We start from the raw sequence: 24,340 nt of genomic DNA on the forward strand, positions 1-24,340 counted from the left end.
CCTATGTTCATTGCAGCATAATTCAAAATAGCCAAGACTTGGAAGCAACCTAAGTGCCCATCAGTGGATGAATGGATAAAGATGATGTAGTATATATACACAATGGAATACTACTCAGCCATAAAAAAGATGAAATCGTGCCATTTGCGACAACATGGCTGGACTTGGAGGCTATTATGCTAACCAAAATCAGTCAGACAGAGAAAGACAAATACCATATGATTTCACCGATTATGTGGGAGATAAAAAAAAGAAACATATAGGGCCAGCCTGGTGGCATAGTGGTTAAGTGCACATACTCTGCTTTGGAGGTTCACATCCTGGGCACAGACCTGTACAACACTCATCGAGCCATGCTGTGGCAGTGTCCCACATACAAAGCAGAGGAAGACTGGCACAGATGTTAGCTCAGGGACAATCTTCCTTAAGCAAAAAGAGGAAGATTGCCAACAGATGTTAGCTCAGGGCTAATCTTCCTCACCAAAAAACAAAACAAAACAAAAAACACACCTAGATATGGAGAACAGATAGGTACTTACCAGAGGAGGGATTGTGGGAGGGTGAAAGGGGTAAAGGGGCACACATGTATGGTGACAGATGGAAACTAGACTTTTGGCGGTGAACATGATGCAGTCTACAGAAGCCAAAATATAATGATGTACACCTAAAATGTACATAATGTTATAAACCAATGTGACCTCAATAAAATTTTTTTAAAAAGAATACTTAGGAATAAACTTAACAAAAGCATTGCAAAACCAGTATTCTGAAAACGAAAAAATTATTGTTGAAAGAAATTAAAGGAGACTCATAAATAAGTGGGAAAATACCTATGTTTGTGGATCAGAAGACTTAATATTGTTAATTAAGATGGCAATACCCCCGAAATGATCTGCAGATTCAATACAATCACTATCAAACTCCCAAAATTCTACAAAATGTCTTTTTTTTGTAGAAATTTACAAGCTGAACCTAAAAGTCATGTGGGAAAGGCAAGACATCCAGAATAGCCAAAACAATCTTGAAAAAGAAGAACAAAGTTGGAGGACTCACACTTCCCAGTTTCAAAGCTTACTACAAAGCTTTAGTAATGGAGACAGTGTGGTACTGGCATAAGGATAGACACATAGATCAATGGAATAGAAGTGAGAGACCAGAAATAAACCCTCATATTTGTGGTCAATTGATTTTGGACAAGGGTGCCATGACCTGGTTGAGAGACAACTGTGTGCCCTGCATGATGCTAGGCACTTTCATGCATGTTATTTCATTTAATGCTCACATCTTATAAGGTAGAAACTCTGATTTAATAACATTTAGAGCTGACTATGTGTAGAATATATAAAGAACAAGGATTAAAAGAAATAAAGAACAATTCTTTTCAACAAATGGTGCTGGGACAACTGGATATCCACGAGTAAAAGAATGTTGGACCTTTTCCTCACTTCATCCCCTCAAATTAGTTCCATCGGTGATATATCATAGACCCAAACTCAAGAGCTATAACTATGAAACTCTTAGAAGAAACAGGAGTAAATCTTCATGACTTTGAGTTAGGCACCCTTCTTAGATATGACACAAACAGCATGAGCAACAAAAGAAATACTTAGATAAATTAAACATCAAAATTAAAACCTTTTGTGCTTCAATAGACATCCTCAAGAAACTGAAAACACAACTCACAGTATGGGAGCAAACAGCTGCAAATCATGAATCTGTAAGGCTGCAAATCATAAATCTTATACATTCTGTACCCAGAATATATAAAGAACTCCTAAAAATTCAATAATAAAAAGACAAACGAGGGGCTGGCCCCATGGCGTAGTGCTTAAGTGTGCACGGCTCAGCTTCAGCAGCCCAGGGTTCGCCAGTTCAGATCCCAGGCGCGGACATAGCACCACTTATCAAGCTATGCTGTGGCAGGCATCCCACATATAAAATAGAGGAAGATGGGGACAGATGTTAGCTCAGGGCCAATCTTCCTCAGCAAAAAGAGGAACATTGGTAGCAATGTTAGCTCACGGCTAATCTTCCTCCAAAAAACAAAAAGACAAATGACCAAATCTTAAAATGGAAAAAGTACATGAATAGACATTTCTCTGAAGAAGATAAACAAATGGCTCATAACCACATGAAAAGATGCTCAAGAGTGACGTCAGTGTCGTGGTGGAGTGAGCTTGCCCAGGACTCTCTCCCCTCCAACATACAACAAAAATGAGCAATCATATTCCAACAAAAAATATCCTAATAGCACAGGAATCCTCATAGACCCACAGCAGCCAAATGACAGAGGGCAGAGAGGCTGTAGTCCGCCTCGGAGGAGCTGGAACAGGTTGAGAGAACTTTGCTCCCTCCCCCTAAAGACTGGGATCACTGCCGTGGGAGGCTGCATGAAAGAAGGAGTGGGGGAGGGGTCACACAGCCACAGGATCACCCAAGACTCCCTAGGACCCTAGCAGCCCAGAGGGAAGCCCTCTAATGGGGCAAAAGCTTTCGTGTGGGGTGACCTCATCAAGCCAAGACCCCAGGAGACCAGACAGGGAGAGCTGATCGGGAAACCCGGGTCTGTGAGCAAGAGAAAGTGCCCGCCCACAACCCACACTGTGCCATGCCGTCTCAGGTGAAGGCGGAGGGCTCAAAATACTTGGCTTTTGACCCCCATCTAGTGGCGAGAAGCTGTACCTGCGACCAAATAATATCACTATGAGGAAAAATCATTTTTCTAGCATCAAACAATTCATAAAAGCTCCAGACAAGAAGGAAAACAATGAAAACACAGAATTATGTCTTGAGGACTTGGAAATAGGTAAACTAAATGACAATGAATTCAGAATGGCTATAGTCAAAAAACTCAAATGAGGTAAGGAAAATATAGAGAAACAAGTCAACGAGGTCTGGTTACTTCACAAAAGAGATTGAACGATAAAGAAGAATTAATCAGAAATACTACAGATGAAAAATACAATAGATCAGAAAAAACAGAATATGAATTCCCAGAATGCCCATGTGCACACCATAGAGGAGCAAATTAGCATAACAGAAGATAGAGAGGTTGAATGGCTCCAGACAGAGGAAGAGAAAGAACTAAGACTAAAAAGAAATGACGAAAATCTCCGAGAAATAGCTGACTCAATGAGGAAATGCAACATAAGAATTATAGGTATACCCAAAGGTGAAGAAAAGGAGAATGGAGCAGAAAGCGTGCTCAAAGAAACAATAGCAGAGAAATTCCCAAATCTAGGGAATGAGAGAAAAATGTGTGTGGAGGAAGCTTTCAGATCTCCTAGATATGTCAATGTAAAAAGACCTACTACAAGGCATACAGTAGTAAACCTGGCAAAAATGAATGACAAATAAAGAATACTCAGGGCAACAAGGCAGAAGAAAACAACCTACAAAGAAACCTGTATCAGACTTTCAATGGATTTCTCTGCAGAAACCTTACAAGCTAGGAGAGAATGGAATGACATATTCAAAACTGTAAAAATAAAAATCTTCAGCCAAGAATACTCTATCCAGCAAAAATATCCTTCAGATATGAGGGAGAAATTAAATCTTTCCCAGACAAAGAAAAGCTAAGAGACTTTGTAGCCATGAGACCCCCCCCTACAAGACATCCTCAAGAAGGCCCTCATACCTGAAAAAAGAAAAAAGGGAGAAAGGGGTCACAGAACACAGAGTAAGGTGACAAATAGAATCAGAATAGGATAGCAAATATTCAACTACAGCATTAGGATAAAGGGAAGGAAAACACCAAAAACAAAGACAATCTTATCACTTTAACCCCAAATTCACAACACAAGTTGGAATCAGAGATGAAAATAATAACTTAGGAGGGGAGGAGGAAAGGGACTGAATCAGTTTAGGCTAAGGAAATAAGAGGCCATGAGAAAACGGACTATGTTATGCACGAGATTCTGAATACAAACTTCAGGGTAGCCACTAAATTAAAAAACAGAACAGAGACACAAAAAATAAATAAGGAAAAAGCTAAGAAACCCAGCATAAGAAACTGGAGAAGTCAATGGGTGGGCCAAAACACACAGGACGAGAAACAAAGGAAATGCAGGAAAACCAGAAAACGAGTGGTATAATGACAGCATTAAGCCCTCATACATCAATAATCACCCTCAATGTAAATGGACTGAAGTCTCCAATAAAGACACAGAGTGGCAAGATGGATTAAAGAACAAGATCCAACAATTTGTTGCCTCCAGGAAACACATCTCAGCTCCAAGGACAAACACAGGCTCAGAGTGAAGGGGTGGAAGACAATACTCCAAGCTAATGGCAAACAAAAGAAAGCAGGTGTCACAATACTTCTATCAGACAAAGTAGATTTCAAGATAAGACAGGTAAAGAGATACATAGAGGGTCAATATATAATGATCAAAGAGACACTACATCAAGAAGAAATAATGCTTATAAATATCTATGCACCCAACAAAGGAGTACCAAAGTTCATAAAGCAACTATTAACAAATCTAAAATAAGATATTAAAAATAACACAATAATAGTAGGGGACCTCAACACCCCACTCACATTAGAGGACAGATCATCCAGACAGAAAATCAACAAGGAAACAGTGGAATTAAACAAAAAAGCTAAAACAGGTGGACTTAATAGACATATATAAAACACTCCATCCAAAAACAGCAGAATACACATTCTTCTCAAGTGCGCAGGGAACATTCTCAGGGATAGACCATATGTTGGGAAACAAGGCAGGCCTCTATAAATTTAAAAAAATTGAAGTAATAACAAGCATCTTCTCTGATCATAATGCTATAAACCTAGAAATTAATTACAAGAAAAAGGCTGAGAAAGGGACAAAGATGTGGAGACTAAACAATATGCTGTTGAACAAGTAATGGATCATTGAAGAAATCAAAAATATCTGGAGACAAATGAAAATGATAATATGCCATATCAACTCATGGGATACAGCAAAAGCTGTATTAAGAGGGAAATTCATCGCAATACAGGCACACCTTAACAAACAAGAAAAATCCCAAATAAGCAATCTCAAATTACAGCTAACTGAATTAGACAAAGAACAAACAAAGCCCAAAGTCAGCAGAAGGAGAGAAATAATAAAAATCAGAGCAGAAATAAATGCTATTGAAACAAAACAGGCAGTAGAAAGGATCAATGAAACAAAGAGCTGGTTCTTTGAGAAGATAAATAAAATTGACAAACCCCTAGCCAGACTTACAAAGAAAAAAAGGGAGAAAGCTCAAATAAACAAAATCAGAAATGAAAGAGGAGAAACAACAACAGACTCCACAGAAATACAACAGATTATAAGAGAATACTATGAAAAACTGTATGCCAAGAAAATGGATAACCTAGAGGAATCAGATAAATTCTTAGACTCTTACAATCTCCCAAAGCTGAGTCAAGAAGAAGCAGACAATCTGAATAGATGAATCACAAGGAAAGAGATTGAAACAGCAATCAAAAGCATCCCGAAGAATAAAACCCCAGGATCAGATGGCTTTCCTGGGGAATTCTACCAAATTTTCAGAGAGGATTTAATACCTATACTTTTCAAGCTATTCCAGAATCAGGGAGGATGGAACACTTCCTAACACATTCTACGAGGCCAACATCATGCTGATACCAAAGCCTGACAAGGACAGCATGAAAAAGGAGAACTACTGGCCAATATTGCTGATGAACATAGATGCAAAAATTCTCAACAAAATGTTGGTAACCCGAATTCAGCAATTCATTGAAAAGGTCATACATCATGATCAAGTGGGATTCATACCAGGGACACAGGGATGGTTCAACACCTGCAAATTAATCAACGTGATACACCACATCAACAAATTGAGGAATAAAAACCACATGATCATCTCAATAGATGCAGAGAAAGCATTTGACAAGATCCAACAGCCATTTATGATAAAAACTCTGAACAAAATGGGCATAGAAGGGAACTACCTCAACATAATAAAGGCCATATATGACAAATCCACAGCCAACATCATACTCAATGGGCAAAAACTGAGCACCATCCCCCTGAAAACAGGAATGAGACAAGGATGCCCACTATCACCACTCTTATTCAACACAGTACTGGAGGTTTTGGCCAGAGCAATTAGGCAAGAGAAATGAATAAAAGGAATCCAAATAGGGAGGGAAGAAGTGAAACTCTCACTGTTTGTAGAGGACATGATACTATATATAGAAAAACCCAAAGAATCCATTGGAAAACTTTTAGAAATAATCAACAACTACAGAAAAGTTGCAGGGTATAAAATCAACTTACATAAATCAGTAGCATTTCTATACTCTAATAATGAACTAACAGAAAAAGAACTCAAGAACACAATACCATTCACAATCACAAGAGAAAGAATAAAATACCTCGGGGTGAATTTAACTAAGGAAGTAAAAGACCTATACAATGAAAACCACAAGGCTTTCCTGAAAGAAATGGATGATGACATAAATAGATGGAAAGACATTCTGTGTACGTGGATTGGAAGAAGAAACATAGTTAAAATGTCTATTCTACCTAAAGCAATCTACAGATTCAACACAATCCCAATCAGAATCCCAATGACATTCTTTACAGAAATAGAACAAAGAATCCTAAAATTCATATGGGCAACGAAAGACCCAGAATTGCTAAAGCAATCCTGAGAAAAAAGAACAAAGCTGGAGGTATCACAATCCCTGACTTCAAAACATACTCCAAAGCCACAGTAATCAAAACAGCATGGTACTGGTACAAAAACAGGTGCACAGATCAATGGAACAGAATTGAAAGCCCAGAAATAAAACCACACATCTATGGACAGCTAATCTTTGACAAAGGAGCTGAGGGCATACAATGGAAAAAAGAAATTCTTTTCAACAAATGGTGCTGGGAAAACTGGAAAGCCACATGTAAAAGAATGAAAATTGACCATTCTTTTTCACCATTCACAAAAATAAACTCAAAATGGATCAAAGACCTAAAGGTAAGACCTGAAACCATAAGGTTTCTAGAAGAAACTGTAGGCAGTACACTCTTTGACATCAGTATTAAAAGGATCTTTTGGACACCATGTCTTCTCAGACAAGGGAAACAATAGAAAGAATCAACAAATGGGACTTCATCAGACTAAAGAGCTTCTTCAAGGCAAAGGAAAACAGGATTGAAACAAAAAAAACAACCCACTAACTGGAAAAAATATTTGCAAGTCATACATCTGACAAAGGGTTAATATCCATAATATATAAAGAACTTACACAAGTCAACAACAAAAAGTCAAACAACCCAATCAAAAAATGGGCAGGAGACGTGAACACACATTTCTCCAAAGAAGATATACAGATGGCCAATAGGCACATGAAAAGATGTTCATCATCGCTAATCATCAGGGAAATGCAAATCAAAACTACACTAAGATATCACCTTACACTCGTTAGAATGGCAAAAATAACCAAAACAAAAAGTAACAAATGTTGGAGAGGTTGTGGAGAAAAAGGAACCCTCGTACACTGCTGGTGGGAATGCAGACTGGTGCAGCCACTATGGAAAACAGTATGGAGAGTTCTCAAAAAATTAAAAATAGAAATACCATATGACCCAGCCATCCCACTTCTGGGTATCTATCCAAAGAACTTGAAATCAGCAATTCCAAAAGTCCCATGCACCCCTATGTTCACTGCAGCATTATTTACAATAGCCAAGACATGGAAGCAACCTAAGTGCCCATCAACTGACGACTGGATAAAGAAGATATGGTATATATATACAATGGAATACTACTCAGCCATAAAAAAGAATAAAATCATCCTATTCACAACAACATGGATGGACTTTGAGGGAATTATGTTAAGTGAAATAAGCCAGACAGTGAAAGACAATCTCTGTATGACTCCACTCATATGAGGAATTTAAACATGTAGACAGAGAACAGATTAGTGGCTACCAGGGGAAAGGGGGTGGGGTGGGGTGTGGGCACAAAGGGTGAAGGGGTGCACCTACAATATGACTGACAAACAATAATGTACAACTGAAATTTCACTAGTTTGTAAACTATCATAAACTCAATAAAAATTAACTTAAAAAAGAAAAATCACTAGCCATTAGGGAAATACAAATCAAAACCACAATGAGATGCGACTTCACACCCAGTAGGATGGCTATCAAAAAGACAGATAACAACAAGAAGTGGCAAGAAATTGGAACCTTCATACATTGTTGGTAGGAATGTAAAATAGTACAGCTACTTTGGAAAACAGTTTGGCAGTTCCTTGAAATGTTAACCACAGAGTCACCTCATGAGCCAGAAAGGCTACATCAAGATGTATGCCCAAGAAAAATGAAAACATTTATCCACACAGAAACTGGTACCTGAACACTCAGAGCAGCATTATTCATAATAGCCCAAAAGTAGAAAGAACCCAAATGTCTATCAACCATATATCAGCTGGTAGGAGAATGAGAAAGAGGAAGAAAAAAAGATACTTAATATATTAACATACCTATCAAAGCAATGAGGGAAAATACATATGGCTATTATAAACTTCATTTCTGTGACTGGTCACATAGCTGCACTTGGGATTTATCATTTTCTTATTCCACAAGCCATCCCATGTTTCTTTTGTCCTCAACTCGCATCTCTATTGATTATGCTTCTATCCCCATGCTTTCAGGGGTCTGCACTATTAGTGATACTGATGGTGGACTACTGTAGTTTTTCATTATCTTCTGTCAGTGGACACAAGAGTACCAAAAAGACCAGAGAATTCCCTGGGTTCCTGACATTCTCTCACATGTAGTACAACCCTATTTCCTCTTGATAATAAGGATCAGACAGAATCATTCACTCTCCAGGACTTATTTATCTACTAGTCCAAGTTTGTACCTTTAGACAACATCTCATCAATTTCCCCACCACCCAGCCCCTGGTAACCACCATTCTACTCTCTGTTTTCACAAGTTCAGCTTTTTTAGATTCCATATATCAGAGAGATCATACAGTATTTATCTTTCTCTGTCTGACTTATTTCACTTAGCATAATACCCTCAAGGTCCATCCTTGGTTGCAGCAAATGATAGGATTTCCTTCTTTCTCATGGCTTAATAATATTCCATTGTGTGTGTATATGTGTATGTATGTGTGTATATTTATATATGTGTGTGTGTATATATATACATCACATTTTCGTTATCCATTCATCTGTTGACAGACACTTAGGTTATTTCCATGTCGTACTATTGTGAATAATACTGCAATAAACATGGGAGTGCACATATCTCTTCAAACTCCTGTTTTCATTTCCTTTGGATATATACCCACAAGTGGAATTGATGGATCATATAGTAGTTCTATTTTTAATTTTTTGAGGAACCTCCATACTGTTTTCCACAATGGCTGAACTAATTTACATTCCCACCAGCAGTGGACAGGTTTCCATTATCTTCACATCCTCTTCAACATTTGTATCTTGTCCTCTTGATGATAGCCATTCTAACAAGCGAGAGATCATATTTCATTGTGGTTTTGATTTATGTTTCCCTGATGATTAGTGATGTTGAACATATTTTCATGTATCTGTTGGCCATTTGGATGTCTTCTTTGGAAAAACATCTATTTAGTTCCTCAGCCCATCTTTTTTATTGGATTTTTTTTTGTTACTGAGTTGTTTATGTATTTTGGATATTAATCCCTTATCCAATATGTGCTTTGCAAATATTTCCTCTTATTCTGAAGGTTGCCTTTTCATTTTATTGACTGTTTCTTTTGCAGTGGCAGAAGCTTTTTAGTTTGATGTAGTCCCACTTGTTTATTTTTGCTTTTGTTGCTTGTGCTTCTGGTGCCATAGTCATTTCTTTTCTATTAGTTCCCCAATGCAATTAGAGTAAGGCAGCACATCCCATAGTCCTTGTAGTCTTTGTTTCCACATTAATTTTCCATTTCAACAGCTACTGGGTCTCCCAAAGCCTAGTGTCTACAGATACTTGATTCCCTAACACTGTATATAAGGACTTACAACACTGCTAGTAAGAACTCAGGAGGAAGTAAGGAGCATGGGAGAGAAAACACATATCGCCGTAGGGAATACTTAAGTCATCGTGAAAGGGCTGGTGGTAGAAAACTGCTGTTAAGGGCACTGCCAGTGAAGGCTCAGAAAGAAATGATGAACATATTATTGCAAACTAGAAGAATGGGCATCACTGTTACCTGGTAGCAGAAAGCTTAGCTGAACTGTGTGCTGTAATTACGTGGAGCACAAAACATAAATGATGAACTTAGAAATTTGGTTGAGGCGATTTCTAAGCAAAATGTTTAAGATATAGCCTGGTTTCTTACTGTTTGTAGTAAAATGCAAGAGAAAAATGATAGATTGAGGGAGAACTGTTAAACAAAAAGGCACCAGAACTTCATAACTTGGGATATTCTCAACCTGTCCAGACTGCAAAAGATGCTAGAAGTAGGAGATTCACTGTCAGGGAGATGTACTCAGAAAAGAAAGCTGAGGTTGTACCTGGACCACTTTTTGCTAATTTCTTGGAAGGATGAAAAGGTCAGGGTCAGAGAGACTTGAAGATGCTATGTTTCTGTCTTTGAAGAAGGGGTCATAAGCCATGGAATGCAGGTGGCTTCTACAATCTGGAGGAAGCAAGAAAACGGATTCTCCAGACGACTCTAGGAAGAAAACAATCCTGCTGACACCTTGATTTTAGCCGAGATGGACCTATTTTAAACTTCTGACCTTCAGAACAGTAAGATAATAAATTTGTATTGTTTTAAGCCACTAAGTCTGTGGCAGTTTGTTACAGCAGCAAAAGGAAACTAATGCAGATTTTGGTACCTGTAAGTGGGTTATTGCCATGACCAATACCTAAAAATGTGGAAGCAGCTTTGGAATTGGGCAACAGGCAGAGGCTGGAAGAATTTTGAAGAACATGACAGAAATCAATAAAAGATTTTAATCAACATATTCAAGAAGTTCACTGAACCCCAAGCAAGATGAATACAAAGAAAAATCACCTGAGTACATCATAGTCAAAATGCTAAAAAAAAACAGCAAGGAGAAAAGGGACATATTACTTTTAAGGAGAAATAAGACTTATGGGCAATTTGTCAACAGAAACTATAGAAGTCAGAAGATGATGTAATGATATCTTCAAATGTGCTAAAATATGAAAAAATTCTTCTAAGACAAAATAAATACATCTACAAACAAAAAACCTGAAGATAATGATCTCTGATGGAAGCAAGAACTACTGGAAAGAATCAAGAGCACCAGGAAAGAGTAAATATGGATGGCAAACAAAAATGAACCAGTGACATAAGGCAAATCCATCAAACAAATAATGGCAGTACTTTAGACTCAAGTACCAAAGAAAGCAAAGCAGTGGCTAAGTCGATGACATTTACACTGATTAGTATGGTAATATTTCTCAGGCATTTGTAACTAAGCAAATTCTGTCCTGATGTTTATGTGTGTGTGTATCTTATTAGAATATTTCTCCTTTCTTTTCTAAGCTAGAATAGGAGAACTATGAATATTATAATTCATTATATTTGTATAAATAATTCTATTTATGATGAGAGAATTAACATTTTTGGAGGCAAAATTTGAATGTTACAAGTTTTCAAATATCATTTAAATACCTACGTGAGGCTTTTAAACATGTCCCATTTCATTGGGAATATTATGTATTTTTAATCTATGATACACCTAAAAAAAAAAACCAAGAATTGAAAGAAAAAAGCAAAGAAATGATCACCATAACCCACAGGATAGTGGCTGTCTCAGTGGGGAAAGCAGCAGGATGAGACACAGAAAAGAAACATGGCAGATCCAGCAGCATTGGATACTAACCTAGCTCTTAAAATGGGTAGTAGGTTTCCTAATTTGTATGTCATTATTGTTCATCAAAATTTACATAATCCTTTATATGTACCAAAGCTACTTAATGAAAAATTTAAGAGAATGGGGGTAATAAAATAAGAGCTTGATTTATTAATACTAATCAAGTAATTAAAAAGAAACATTTGTAGAAGGAAGTACCTGTTTCATTTCCTGTTGCAGGATCATTGTGGGTCTGCTGTAAGCCAGGAATTGGTCGTGTTGTCAGATACCAAACTGCATGTAAGACATCTGTGGCATGTATACGATTGTGATCTAAAGTCACCAAAATGTTTTATAAAAATGATCATTCTGTTATTTTTAACATACGATGTTTATAAAAGTACAATAATTTTCTAGTCATACTATATCCTCATAAATAAAATGTATGGCTTAGAATAACTTCCTACAATTGTATTTTTGTTTCATCTTACTTTTTAAAGTCTCTTAAGGTGTTAAAGAGTTATCTTTTAAAACTTTCACATATACCATGAAAACATATTAAAGGGTCAAAGAAAAGGCAGGGTAACCAGGGCTAATTGAAAGGCACTGGAAAATTTACTTAAGGTTGCTGTTTTGTGGCTTTTAAAAACATGAAAATAACATCTGGATTATGCAGACCCGTGTTTGCACACAAAACAGGTTTTGCACACAGGCACATAGAACAGTTACAGATTCTGGATACTTGAACTCCACCCCTTCCCCCCAAAAAAAGATGAGAAATACCTCTCTCTCATGCCCTGCTATAAGGATTAAATGTTAAATAGCATATGAAAACATCCAGAACAGTGTCTGACACATAGAATGTGATCAATACAACACGGGTTTATTGAAATACCACTATGTGAAAAGGTAAGACCTACAAGTGAAACCCAGCTTTGCTATTTCTAGTTTTATGATCTTGGGAAAGATACTTCTGTGTTTTTACTTCTCACCTATAAAAGGTAGATAATACAAGCTTTCCAACAAAGATTAAATGAGATAAGCTTTTTGAATCTAATGAGTATAGTCATAGCTGAAATTCAATAAAAGTTCAATGAGTACCTACCATGTAGCACTAGCAGATGATACAATTCTAAGTGTCCAGGCTGTAGATATGACATGGTGTCATCTACTAGGAGCTTAGTTATTATTAATACAGTCATCACCTTTTCTGGACCGTTTACTATGTGCTATGACTTCTGATACATGCTTTGCATGGCTTATCTTACATTATAACTACCTATGCAGTAGGGACCATTGTTATTCTTATTTACAAATTTGGAAACTAAAGTTTAGAAAAGTTATATCCAGAGATTCTTTTTTAACCAATATATCCTAATTGGAGCTGACAGCGAAGACTCTTTACTACCTATTTCTTTCCATTCCCCTTCCGTTGAAGTCCATCTTAACATATCACTTAATTCCACATATAAAATCCAGCCACATTTTAAAATGCATACTTTTTAAGTGGTAATTATAGTACACATAACACATTAAATTATTAAGCACCATCATTATTAATGAATTATGCCATTTTAGGAATAATTTGCTATTTATATAATTGATTTCCCAAAAGTATGTCCCACATGGAGGGAAACTGTAGAATTTATCGACATATAAAGAAAATTCTATCTTTTCCTAATACAAAATTCAAATTATATTTTACCATAAAATCAAATGGCCATTAAAAATTATTCCATAAATCAGGACACAGTTAAAAACAAAAATTCTATGGATAAATTTTAAATATTTTAAAGCCAAGAATTTTCTGAAACTCTTCACCTACTTAATATTACCAAACATTTTAAAAGGTAAGGTACTCAGATGAATAATTTAACATAGAAAGATATATACTATAATAATTAAGTGAAAAAGCAGATTATATATAGGTATCAATATAATAATTCACTTTATAAAAAATGAATATATATAAGAAAAAAGTCTTGAAGCATAAATACCAAAATGCTAACAGTAGTCAGTTAACTGTACGTAGTGGGATACACATTTTCTTTTTAAATCCCTATTTTAAAACACTTCCAAACATGTTATTTAAAACATGCTTAAGAGACTATCTGAAGGGAAAAACAAAGACTTTCAAAACCAGTATTAGTTGAACCTAAGTAAGATATGTTAATACTTACAAGGAATGTCTCGATAGCCATTTTCTAATGCACGAAAATAGTTCATGAACTGTAGAGTGGGAATTTTAAATATCTCCAATAAACCAGTGTCTTGAAATAAGGCATACATAACCTAAATGTCAATTAAAATAAAGTGCACTTTAAAAAATCAGAATTTCTATTTGTAGTTGAGTATAATATGTTTTTGTGATTTGCATTTAGGAATGTTAACCATGTTTATGTCTTTAAATTAATAATTAAAAACTTCCCCACAATGAATTCTTTCCAAAACGTGAAAAAGGAAGAATCACCCTAAAGCCCTTGAAAACCATATCATATCTCAGGTTTAAGACTTTTCCATTCTTCCCTTCAGCTTTATTCATAATTTATTGAAGGGAACATGAATTTTATTCTATTCTAGTCCTGGGTGTTAAAAGAAGTCAGAACAATATGTTTATCACATTTTTGTCCCTAAAGACTTCAATGAGATGAACTTATATGCCCTCCACATAATTTATCCTTATGTTCTTGTTTTTCATAAATAAGATACTTTGGAGCTCATGCGAGTGATATTTTGGGAAGTTAATCTGATGCTGTTGTGTGGACCCATCAGGGAGAACCTGGAGTCTGAGTGGTAAAAAGGAAGGTATTTTTCCATAGTTCTGGCATGAAATGAACCACTTGCCCTTGGGTGAAGTACCGGGAGGGCAGGTGAAAAAAATGCAGCGTAAGTTTCAATGGTTAGAACTAGATCACCTTTCATGTCCTTTTCAACCTCAAGATTCAATAAAAAGCAAATCTTTATCACTTCTTTAGTCTAAATTAATTTATCCCATTAACATGGGCACATAAACTACTTTTCATTTATATATATAAAATTATATGAAATAGAGATATAATAATATAATTGTTTACATATATATGGGTTTATATACATACGTTTCTATTTTCAAATTTTCTACTGATTATTTCATTTGTGAAAAAAATAATTCAATGAACAATGTTGAACTTGTACCTAAACCAATACTATACATTTTTAGATTCAGCTTTTTAGAAAGATTCAAGAAAAAATTAATTTATAATAAAGAAGTAGAGATTTGAAACAAACCTGACTGAGGATCCTTCCTGATTTCTCTCCCATCTTTTCTACAAGCTCAAAAATTTGAAAATTCCAGTTGCTCATCTTTTCTATTAATGAATCATAATCTTCCATTAAAATCAGGTCTAGTGATGCTTCCTGTTCAATCTGTACACACAGGAGGGAAAAACCAAACCAACTTAACCTTACCTTTTATAAATATTGTCAAATCCACATCTAAATGAGAATACTTAAAGCTGAATATTAGAAAATGGTCAGTATTATTTTGTTTAATGGTTATTCTCAAATATAATCTGTACTTCCTATTTTCTTTGTAGAAGGCTATCTTGAGACAAATATAAACATGTCTTTTAGGTATCAGAAGACTTATTAATCTTCACATTACTTTAATAAATAAAAAAATATTTCCAAAACATTATACAAATCTAAAATCCATTCTTTTTGTTTTAGAAGTTACAGGTATCAAATAATAATAGAAAGAAACTCATATCCTTATATGGGCATTCATTACTAGGATAACTTCTCAAAAGAAATGGATGGGCTTTTTCCCCTAAAAAGCTTAAATTTTGAACCTTAAAAACAGTAAAAAAAAATTGCTACTGTAAGTAGATTATTTTCATTGTTTTTTAATGACTACATGTTCTTCATACTTTAACATACACAATGAAGAAAATATCAGCATAGAAAGTAATATATCTACTATAAAACTAAATAATATGTGTTCATTTAAAAATGAATGCACTCTGTTTTTCTAGGATGATGAGTTTAGAAGTAATTATTATTTTTAAGCCAAGTTTTTCTTTAATGCGTTATAGTGACTTTCAGTAAAAAAAATTAAAATATATTAAAGACCTTGTTCTGGACAAAAACAATGAAACTAGTACTAACATTATATTTCACCTTAATATAATCATATTGAAAATTTATCTTTTACATTTGGCTGCTGCTCATTCTGTGCCTCTTCTGTTAGGTGATTGTCACCTTCCAAAAATAATTTTCTAGAGTCTCTGTTCTCTGTTTCCACTTCGTGTTGAGCTTCTGTAATGCTGAATGATTCTTTTGAGAAAATGGTGTTGTCTTCATCACCTTTCAAAAAATATATATGTTAACAAACAGATAAGAATAAAATTTGCCCTAAATGGACAGTTTTCTAAGAAAAATTATTTGTAAAACATATTCAGATAAAGTGAACCACACTGGCATTCAGTCTAAATTAATGACACCATTAGGTCATATCTTGCTGGACTATTTGGCCCAGGTATTTTGTGTTCTAGCAACATTTCACCTGATTTATCTACTCATGGATGAAAGATACAGGTGGAAATTCTTTATAAAAGTGAGAAACAGAAAAAAACAGCCCCTATCAATAGGAACTTTTTACCAATTTAATGTAAACAATTTCCAACATTTGAAATCGCTGGAGTTTTAGACACAAAAACTCTAAACTCATAATTATGAATGAGATTAAGGCACATCCAAAAGTTAAAACATAGTATAAAGAATTGTGAGTTATTTCTCTGCCAATGTGATTAATAATATTCTTTTTCCCAAATCACATGGAAAAGGGAAGCAGCACTGGTAGCTAAATAGCATTCATTCACATGTAAAAAAAATCATGTTCATTCTATTTGTAATATCCTAAACAGGAAACTTTCCCAAAATGCATCACCAGTAGAACAAATAAACTGTAGTAGCCCACACAGTTGAACACTGAGGAGCCAAGAGGATGAACTACAATCACAGGCAACAATATGGATGATTCTTAAATATATAATGTTGAGTGAAGGAAGCCAGGCACAAAGGCACACATTCTGTGACTTTCTTTATGAAAAGTTCAGGAACATATCAAAGCTGATACACATGAGTACTGAGAGACAGGATGAAATGAAATTTAGAATATTCAACTATTCTTGATAAGGCACTAATTATAATAATATTCTAAAATAGCCATCAATCTAAAAATTGTTGACATTTGAGGTACATTACATGATTTACTTTTTAATGATCTAAATTCCTAATAACTATATCTTACAGATAATAATAAAAAACAGTTGAAATAAATGTAGCAAGTTCTTTTCCAAAGATGTCCACAACACTATCTCTTATCCCACATGCACTCTTTTAAAATGTATTCTTGTCACTCCTCCATCAACAGAGAGTATTTATTTCCCAGCACCCTGGAATCTGGACAGGCTGCATGACTGCTCTGATTAACAGAATATGGCAGACGTGACACTTTGTTCTGGGTTGAGCCATTAACTGGACTGGCAGCTTCCAATTCCTCCTGTCTTGCTATCCAGTCAACATGTTGGAAGAAGCTCATAGAGGGGTCATATTTAGATGGACTGGTCAATAGCCAACAAATACATGAGTAATCCATCTTGGAAATTCAGCCCAATCAACTCTTCAAATGACTGTCACCCTTGTCAATATCTGACTGCAATCACATGAGAGCCCTCAAGTGAGAATCTCCCAGTTGATACCAGTCAATCCAAAAAACTGTGAGGGGGCGGGCCTGGTGGTGCAGTGGTTAAGTGCGCATGTTCCGCTTCTCGGCAGCCCAGCGTTTGCCAGTTCGGATCCCGGGTGCAGACATGGCACCACTTGGCACACCATGCTGTGGTAGGCGTCCCACATATAAAGTAGAGGAAGATGGGCATGGATGTTAGCTCAGGGCTAATCTTCCTCAAAAAAAACAACTGTGAGAATCAATAAATGTTTTTTAAAAGCTTTATTGAGTATAATTACATACCATAAAATCCATCCATTTTAAGTATATAATTCAACAATTTTAGTAAATTTACAGTTGTACAACCATTATGACAATCCAGTTTTAGAACATTCTCATCACCTCAAAATATACCCTCATGCCTATTTACAGTTAATCCTTATTTTTACCCCATCACTGTTCTAATTATTGTCTCTATAAATTAGCCTTTTCTAGAATTTCATACAAATGGAATCATACAATACATAGTTTTTTGAGCCTGACTTCTTCTACTTAATATTTTGAAGTTTATCCATGTAGTAGCATGTATCAGAAGTCCGTTCCTTTAATTGCTAAATAGAATTCCACTGTATGGATACACCACATGATATTTATCAGTTTGCAAGTCAATGGACATTTGGATCATCTCCAGTTTTGCACTATCATGAATAATGATATCATAAGTATTCACAATCCTGTCTTTGAGTGCTCATATGTTTTCTCCTGGGAAAATTCTTAGCCATGGCATAATTGAGTGATATGGTAAATTTATGTGTAACTTTTTAAGAAACTGTGAAAACTTTGCCAAACTGGCTATACCATTTTACATTCCCATCAGCAATGCATGAAGGTTTCAATTTCTCTACATCCTTAACATTTGGTATTGTCTGTCTTTTTGTTTATAGTTACCCTAGTTTGAGTGTAGTGGTATCTCATGGCAATATTAATTGGCACTTCCCTAATGACTGATGATGTTCATCATCTTTTCACGTGTTTATTACCTATTTGTTTATATCCTTCACCAAATGACTTTCACCAAAATATCTAAAATCTTTCACCCATTTTTTAATTGAATTGTTTGACTTCTTAATATTGAGTTGTAAAAGTTCTTTATGTATCATGGATATAAGACCTTTATCAGATGTAGAATTTGCAAATATTTTCTCCCGATCTGTAGTTTGTCTTTTCATTTTCATATTGATGTCTTTTGGAGTGCAAAAATTTTAAATTTTGCTGAAGCCCAATTTGTCATTCTTTTGTTTCATGGATCGTTCTTTGGTATTATATCTAAGAACGCTTTACTCAACCCACAGTCACAAAGATTCTGTCAAATGTTTTCTTCTAGAAGTTTCACTGTTTTAACTCTTGCACTTAGGTGTATGATCTATTTTGAGTTACTTTTTGTGTATATGGTGAGGTAAGCATCCAAATTCTTTTTCTGGCAAGTGTATATCCAATTGTCCTGGCAACATTTGTTGAAAAAACTTTCTCTTTTGAATCATCGGGCTTCTACGTCAAAAATCAATTGACCATAAATGCATGAATTTATTTTTGGACTCATAGTTCTGCCCCATTGATCTACAGGCTCATCTTTGTGCCAATACCACACTGTCTTAATTACAGTGGATTTATAATAAGTTTTGAAATCAGATAGTATTAGTTCTACAAATTTGTTCTTTTTCCAAATTGTTTTGGCTATTGTAGGTCATTTGTATTTCCACGTACATTTTAAGACCGGCTTGTCAATTTCTACCAAAAAAAAGCCTGCTGGAATTTGCTAAGTGTTGCCTTGAATTTACAGATCAATTTGGGAGAATAGCTCTGTTGACCACACTGAGTTTTTCCAATCTATTACTATGAAATGCCTCTTTATTTAGATTTTCTCCACAATGTTTGTTTTCAGTTTATAAGTCTCCCACTTCTTTTGTTAAATTTATTCTACTTTATTCTTTTGACACTGTTGTGAATGGAAATGCTTTCTTAATTTCAATTTACCATGGTTCATTGCTAGTATATAAAAATATAATTGATTTTGTACATTGGTCTTGTATCTTGTGACTTTGCTGAATTTGTTTATTGGTCCTAATAATTGTGTGTGTGTGTGTGTGTGTGTGTGATTTCTTTGGGATTTTATACACAAAGGATCATATGATCTGTGAATAGGAACAGTTTTATTTCTTTATTTCCATTCAGAATAACTTTATTTCCTTTTCTTTCTAATTTTCCTGGCTAGAACCTCCAGGACAATGTTGAATAGAAGTGCTGAAAGCAAAACTCCTTATCTTATTCTTGATCTTAGGGGGGAAGCATCAGTCTTTCTCCATTAAGGATGATGTTAACTGTGTGTTTTTCAGATGCCCTTTGCTAGGTTGAGGAACTTTGCTGCTATTACTAGTTTGAGTGTTTTTATCATGAAAGAGTGTTGGATTTCATCAAATGTTTTTTCTGCATCTATTTAGATTAACATGGATTTTTTTCACCTTTATTCTATTAATATGGTATACTACATTGATTGATTTTCAAATGTTAAACTACCCTTGCATTCCTGGGATAAATACCACTTGGTTATGGTGTGACCATTTTATACGTTGCTGGATTCAGTTTGCTAGTATTTTGTTAAGGATTTTGTGTCTGTACACATACGGGATATTGGTCTACAGTTTTCTTGTGATGCCTTTGTCTGGTTATGGTATCAGGGTAACACTGGTCTCAGAGAATGAGTTGGGTTCCCTCCTCTTCTATTTTTTGGAAGAGTTTGTGAAGGATTGGTCATCTTTGTTTTCTTTTGTTTTAACAATGCTTTAAAATATAAAAACCAAACACTACTGAATTGTACACTTTCAAAGGTTGAATTTTATGGTATGTGAAGGGATTGATATGAGCCTACAACCCCTGAAAGGGCCTATTTCTGGTTTACCTTTATTCCTAGGGTGTAGCGCTGTAGAATTTACCAAGTTATCTCTATCATGGCAGGCCTTCAACTCCAATCTCTGTCTCCCTAGTCCCATGAAGCTACCCACAGGACTGCTGTTTCTATCAGTCACTGACCCCTCTGGAAGCAGCAAACATTCTTCGACAGCCTTAAACTCCAGCCTCACTTTCTTGGACTTCTATGCTCCTCCAGATCTTGTACTGGTAATTCTGAGGAGTTCTTGTTGATTCTCCAGTGGCTTCAAGGAGATGTTTTTTGTTGTTAATAATTTGTCCAGCTTTTCTAGCTACCTTCAGAGGGAACGATGTGAGTTACCTAGTTAACTATTAATGGATGCTTGAATCATCAATTTTTTTAAGTTATAAAACAATTATAAATTTATCACCAACAATATATTTTGTTTGAGGATATAAAATGTTTCAGAATGATATAATTAAATTTTAAAACAACTCTCTATGCCATAAAAAAAACATATGCAAACCTTTTTGGGCTTAGATTGTGCAGTATAAATTTCAACATTAATATAATTAATTTCACTATTTATGAACCCTACTTATAAGCTAAGAAGACTGCATTCATTTATATAGTACACTTTTACTCTTCAAAATACTTTCACTATCTATTTTTTATCATTTGTTCCAAATAGTCCTCAGTGAAGTAGACAAAAACATTATAATTTTCACTTCAAAGATGGATAAACTGAAGTTAAACTAATTTACTGATTTTAAGAAACAATGTAAGAAATTGCTTGTAAATTCAAACACACATGACTTTTGCAGTCTCACCTGATTTTCCACTGTGGCAGTCTGTACCAGACTCTGATTCAGATGTTGAAACATAGTTCAGTATTTGATGTCCACAGCTTATAAAATAAAAGAGATAAATATAAATATATATTTATGACAAATGAGGCAAAATGTTTTTACCTAAATACACTTAGAAAATCTGCTTAATTTTTAACCAAGATACCAACTACAAAACATCCTAATATTCCAATCTCTCTATAAACTTTATAGGCTTTATACTAGGAAGCATCTGTCTGTCCCTGAAGGAAATAATGTATTTTGAAAGTCAACATTGAGTTCTGAGGTAAACACTTATTACCATTGAAGTAGAAATGAGAATAAACACCATGTGAACTAGGTACTATAAATAGGCCCTAAGGTATTATATACTAAAATAATTCTCATACATTTACTGATATCTTATGATGGATAGAATAACACTATATTTCACTTCAGATGGAGATCATTTAATTGGAAAATGAATAATGGCACTGAAATGAGAAAAGGTTTATTCAGAATAAAAACTACTAGATAAATAAAGAAGAGGACAGAGTCTTAATCCATCACCTAGTTATAATATAGAACTAGAAAACTGGTAATACTTTATTAAAATAACCTATATTTTGAAATAGAAACGAACATTTGGGAAACTTACCTGTTACATAAATTGCTATCAGAATTTCTAAGCTGCTGATAAAAATCTGGTGAATTGGGTGCATTGCCCAGAGATCTGTGTAAAACAACACTTGGCTTAGTAAGAAAATCAGCAGTATCAGGAAATTCTATGGGTGATCGACTAGTTAGAGAGCCAGCTGACACTGATCCATGACTGAGAGAATTGACAGGACTTAGGCTGGGTAAGGCACCTTTAAAAATTAAAAGAGAGGAAAGAGATAAATAAATATGTATGTATCTGCATGTGTTTATTGTCTGTGTTTGTGTATTTATAAAGAACATTTTCCTTCCTTAAAGAAAGCAAAGTGTTTACAATTAAATGATAAAGTAAATTTCTAGGTGGAGCTATCTTCAAGACATTCTAGGAATTTAAGCAGAATATAGACCATATTTGTCATCATCATTGACTGTGGACTAAACACCCTGTGGCAGGATGCACATACTTGGTAAATATTAAGAGTATAACTAAAATTTACATCCTGTGTGGCACAGATTTTCCTAATTCATATTGGTCTGTATCTTTCACATTTTGTGTTCCTACCAGCTCAATTATCCACATGAACAAAACATCTTTACCAAGTTTTACTGAATATTTTTCAACACGATAAAATTCATTTTTATTGAAGAACCAAAGTTCTTAATAGCATTAAGCAAGTTGAGCATATGATAAAATTATATGTTAACAGAACAGAAAATCCCATAAAAAATATATCCAAATCTTTCCAGCTCATTCATTTGACAATTCCTTCATTCATTTCCAGCCTGGCAGCCTGCCTGAAAATTTCAGACCCACGCCCTCACAATCTCAAGAGCCAATTCCTTAAAACAAATCCATTCTCCTCCCCCTATATATATGTATGTATATATTTATATATACACACACAAATGTTTTATTAGTTCTGTTTTCCTGGAGAACACTTACTAATACAATGTGTAATTTTATTTAATCTTCACAGTAACCCTGTGAGTTAAGTAGCATTTTCATTTTACCTTGAAGAAAAAAAAACTACCGCCCCCCCCCCACCAAAAAAAAATCAGGAAACTCGATTTAGTCAACACTATGAGACCATACTCTTTCCAAGGCTGCCACTGCTGTTCTGATCGATTTGTTTAGAGGCTCCTATAATTTCATATAATGTTAGGGCTGAATGGGATTTTACAAATAATTTGGTCAAACAGTTTACTGTTTCAGAAGAGGAAGCTGAGAACTAGAGAGGGGAAGCATCTTGCTTGTCAAAGTCATAATGTTTAGTTACTAACTGGAGACTAAAATTTCAACTTTCAGTGCTCTTTTCTCTAATTATACCAGTGAGTGTCCAAAACCCTGAAAAAGAGGCTGAGAAGAATAAATGGTAAATAACCTCAGGATAGAAATTTGATATAACATAGAAAAATATCAAAGAGAGAAGAAAATGACAGAGAAAAACCTAGCAACCTTTAAGAAATACTTTCTACAATATAGATTCATCATTTTTCTCTTAAACCTTTTTTACTGTGAAATATAATGCACATACAGACAAGTTACATCAGGAAGGCTCATCACTCAAGCAGAGACATAAAACATAACCAGAGATCAGAGACCCCTGTCCTCTAACATCCCTCCCTCTCATTAAAGGAAAGCATTATTTTGACTTTTATGGTATTGTTTTTCTTGCCTTTCTTTATACAACATATGTATGCATCTCTTAACAATTTAGTTTTGCCCTTTTTCAAACTTTGTAAATTGAATCAGACATATATATAGATGCTTCTATGCCTTGCTTACTTTACTGGACATTTTAAAAAGATATTTCCATGTGTTGCATGTGACTGTAGTTCAATTGACCCTGTAAGGGTTTACTCCTGGTCACTCAATTCTGTTCCATTGAGTTGGCATATCCTTATGCCAGTACCCCATTAGCTTGATTACTATAGCCTCATAGTAAGTTTTAAGATGTGGAAGTGTGAGTCCTCCAATTTTTTCTTCTTTTTTATTAAAGATTGTTTTCATTATTCTGGGTCCCTTGAATTTCCATATGAATTTTAAGATCAGTTTATCAGTTTCTGCAAAGAAGCCAGCTCAGGTTTTGATAAGGATTGAACTCACTCGAGAATAATTTAGGGAGTATTGCCATCTTAACAATATTAAGTCTTCTGATACATGAACATGGGATATTTTTTGCATTTATTTAGGTCTTCTTTAATTTCTTTCAATAATGTTTTCTAATTTTCAGTGTACAGGTCTTGCACTATTTTGTTAAATTTATTCCAAAGTATTTCATTCACTTTGATGCTAACTGTAAATGGAATTATATCCTTAATTTCAGTATTGCATTGTTCTTTGCTGGTATATAGAAACAGAATTGATTTTTGCATATAGATCTTGTGTCCTGCCACACTGACGAACTTGTTTA

At 34.9% G+C, this 24,340-nt stretch overlaps 1 protein-coding gene across 3 annotated transcripts in view; it reads right to left on the reverse strand.

Annotated features, from left to right (window-relative positions):
• PDE3B (phosphodiesterase 3B) overlaps positions 1-24,340 on the reverse strand; it is a 204,025-nt gene that overhangs the window by 39,880 nt on the left and 139,805 nt on the right. For all 3 annotated transcript variants that reach the window (XR_006891985.1, XR_006891986.1, XM_046686200.1), the window contains exons 6-11: positions 21,928-22,138; positions 21,273-21,349; positions 16,002-16,153; positions 15,077-15,214; positions 13,990-14,101; positions 12,029-12,142 (exon numbers count right to left, since the gene is read on the reverse strand). Coding sequence is in view for 1 of the 3 variants with exons in the window: in XM_046686200.1 (XP_046542156.1) it covers positions 12,029-12,142; positions 13,990-14,101; positions 15,077-15,214; positions 16,002-16,153; positions 21,273-21,349; positions 21,928-22,138 (804 nt within the window). In the remaining 2 variants the exon portion in view is untranslated. The remainder of the gene's footprint in view (positions 1-12,028; positions 12,143-13,989; positions 14,102-15,076; positions 15,215-16,001; positions 16,154-21,272; positions 21,350-21,927; positions 22,139-24,340) is intronic.

Source organism: Equus quagga, chromosome 14 (genome assembly GCF_021613505.1).
Source record: "Equus quagga isolate Etosha38 chromosome 14, UCLA_HA_Equagga_1.0, whole genome shotgun sequence".
Taxonomy (NCBI): domain Eukaryota; kingdom Metazoa; phylum Chordata; class Mammalia; order Perissodactyla; family Equidae; genus Equus; species Equus quagga.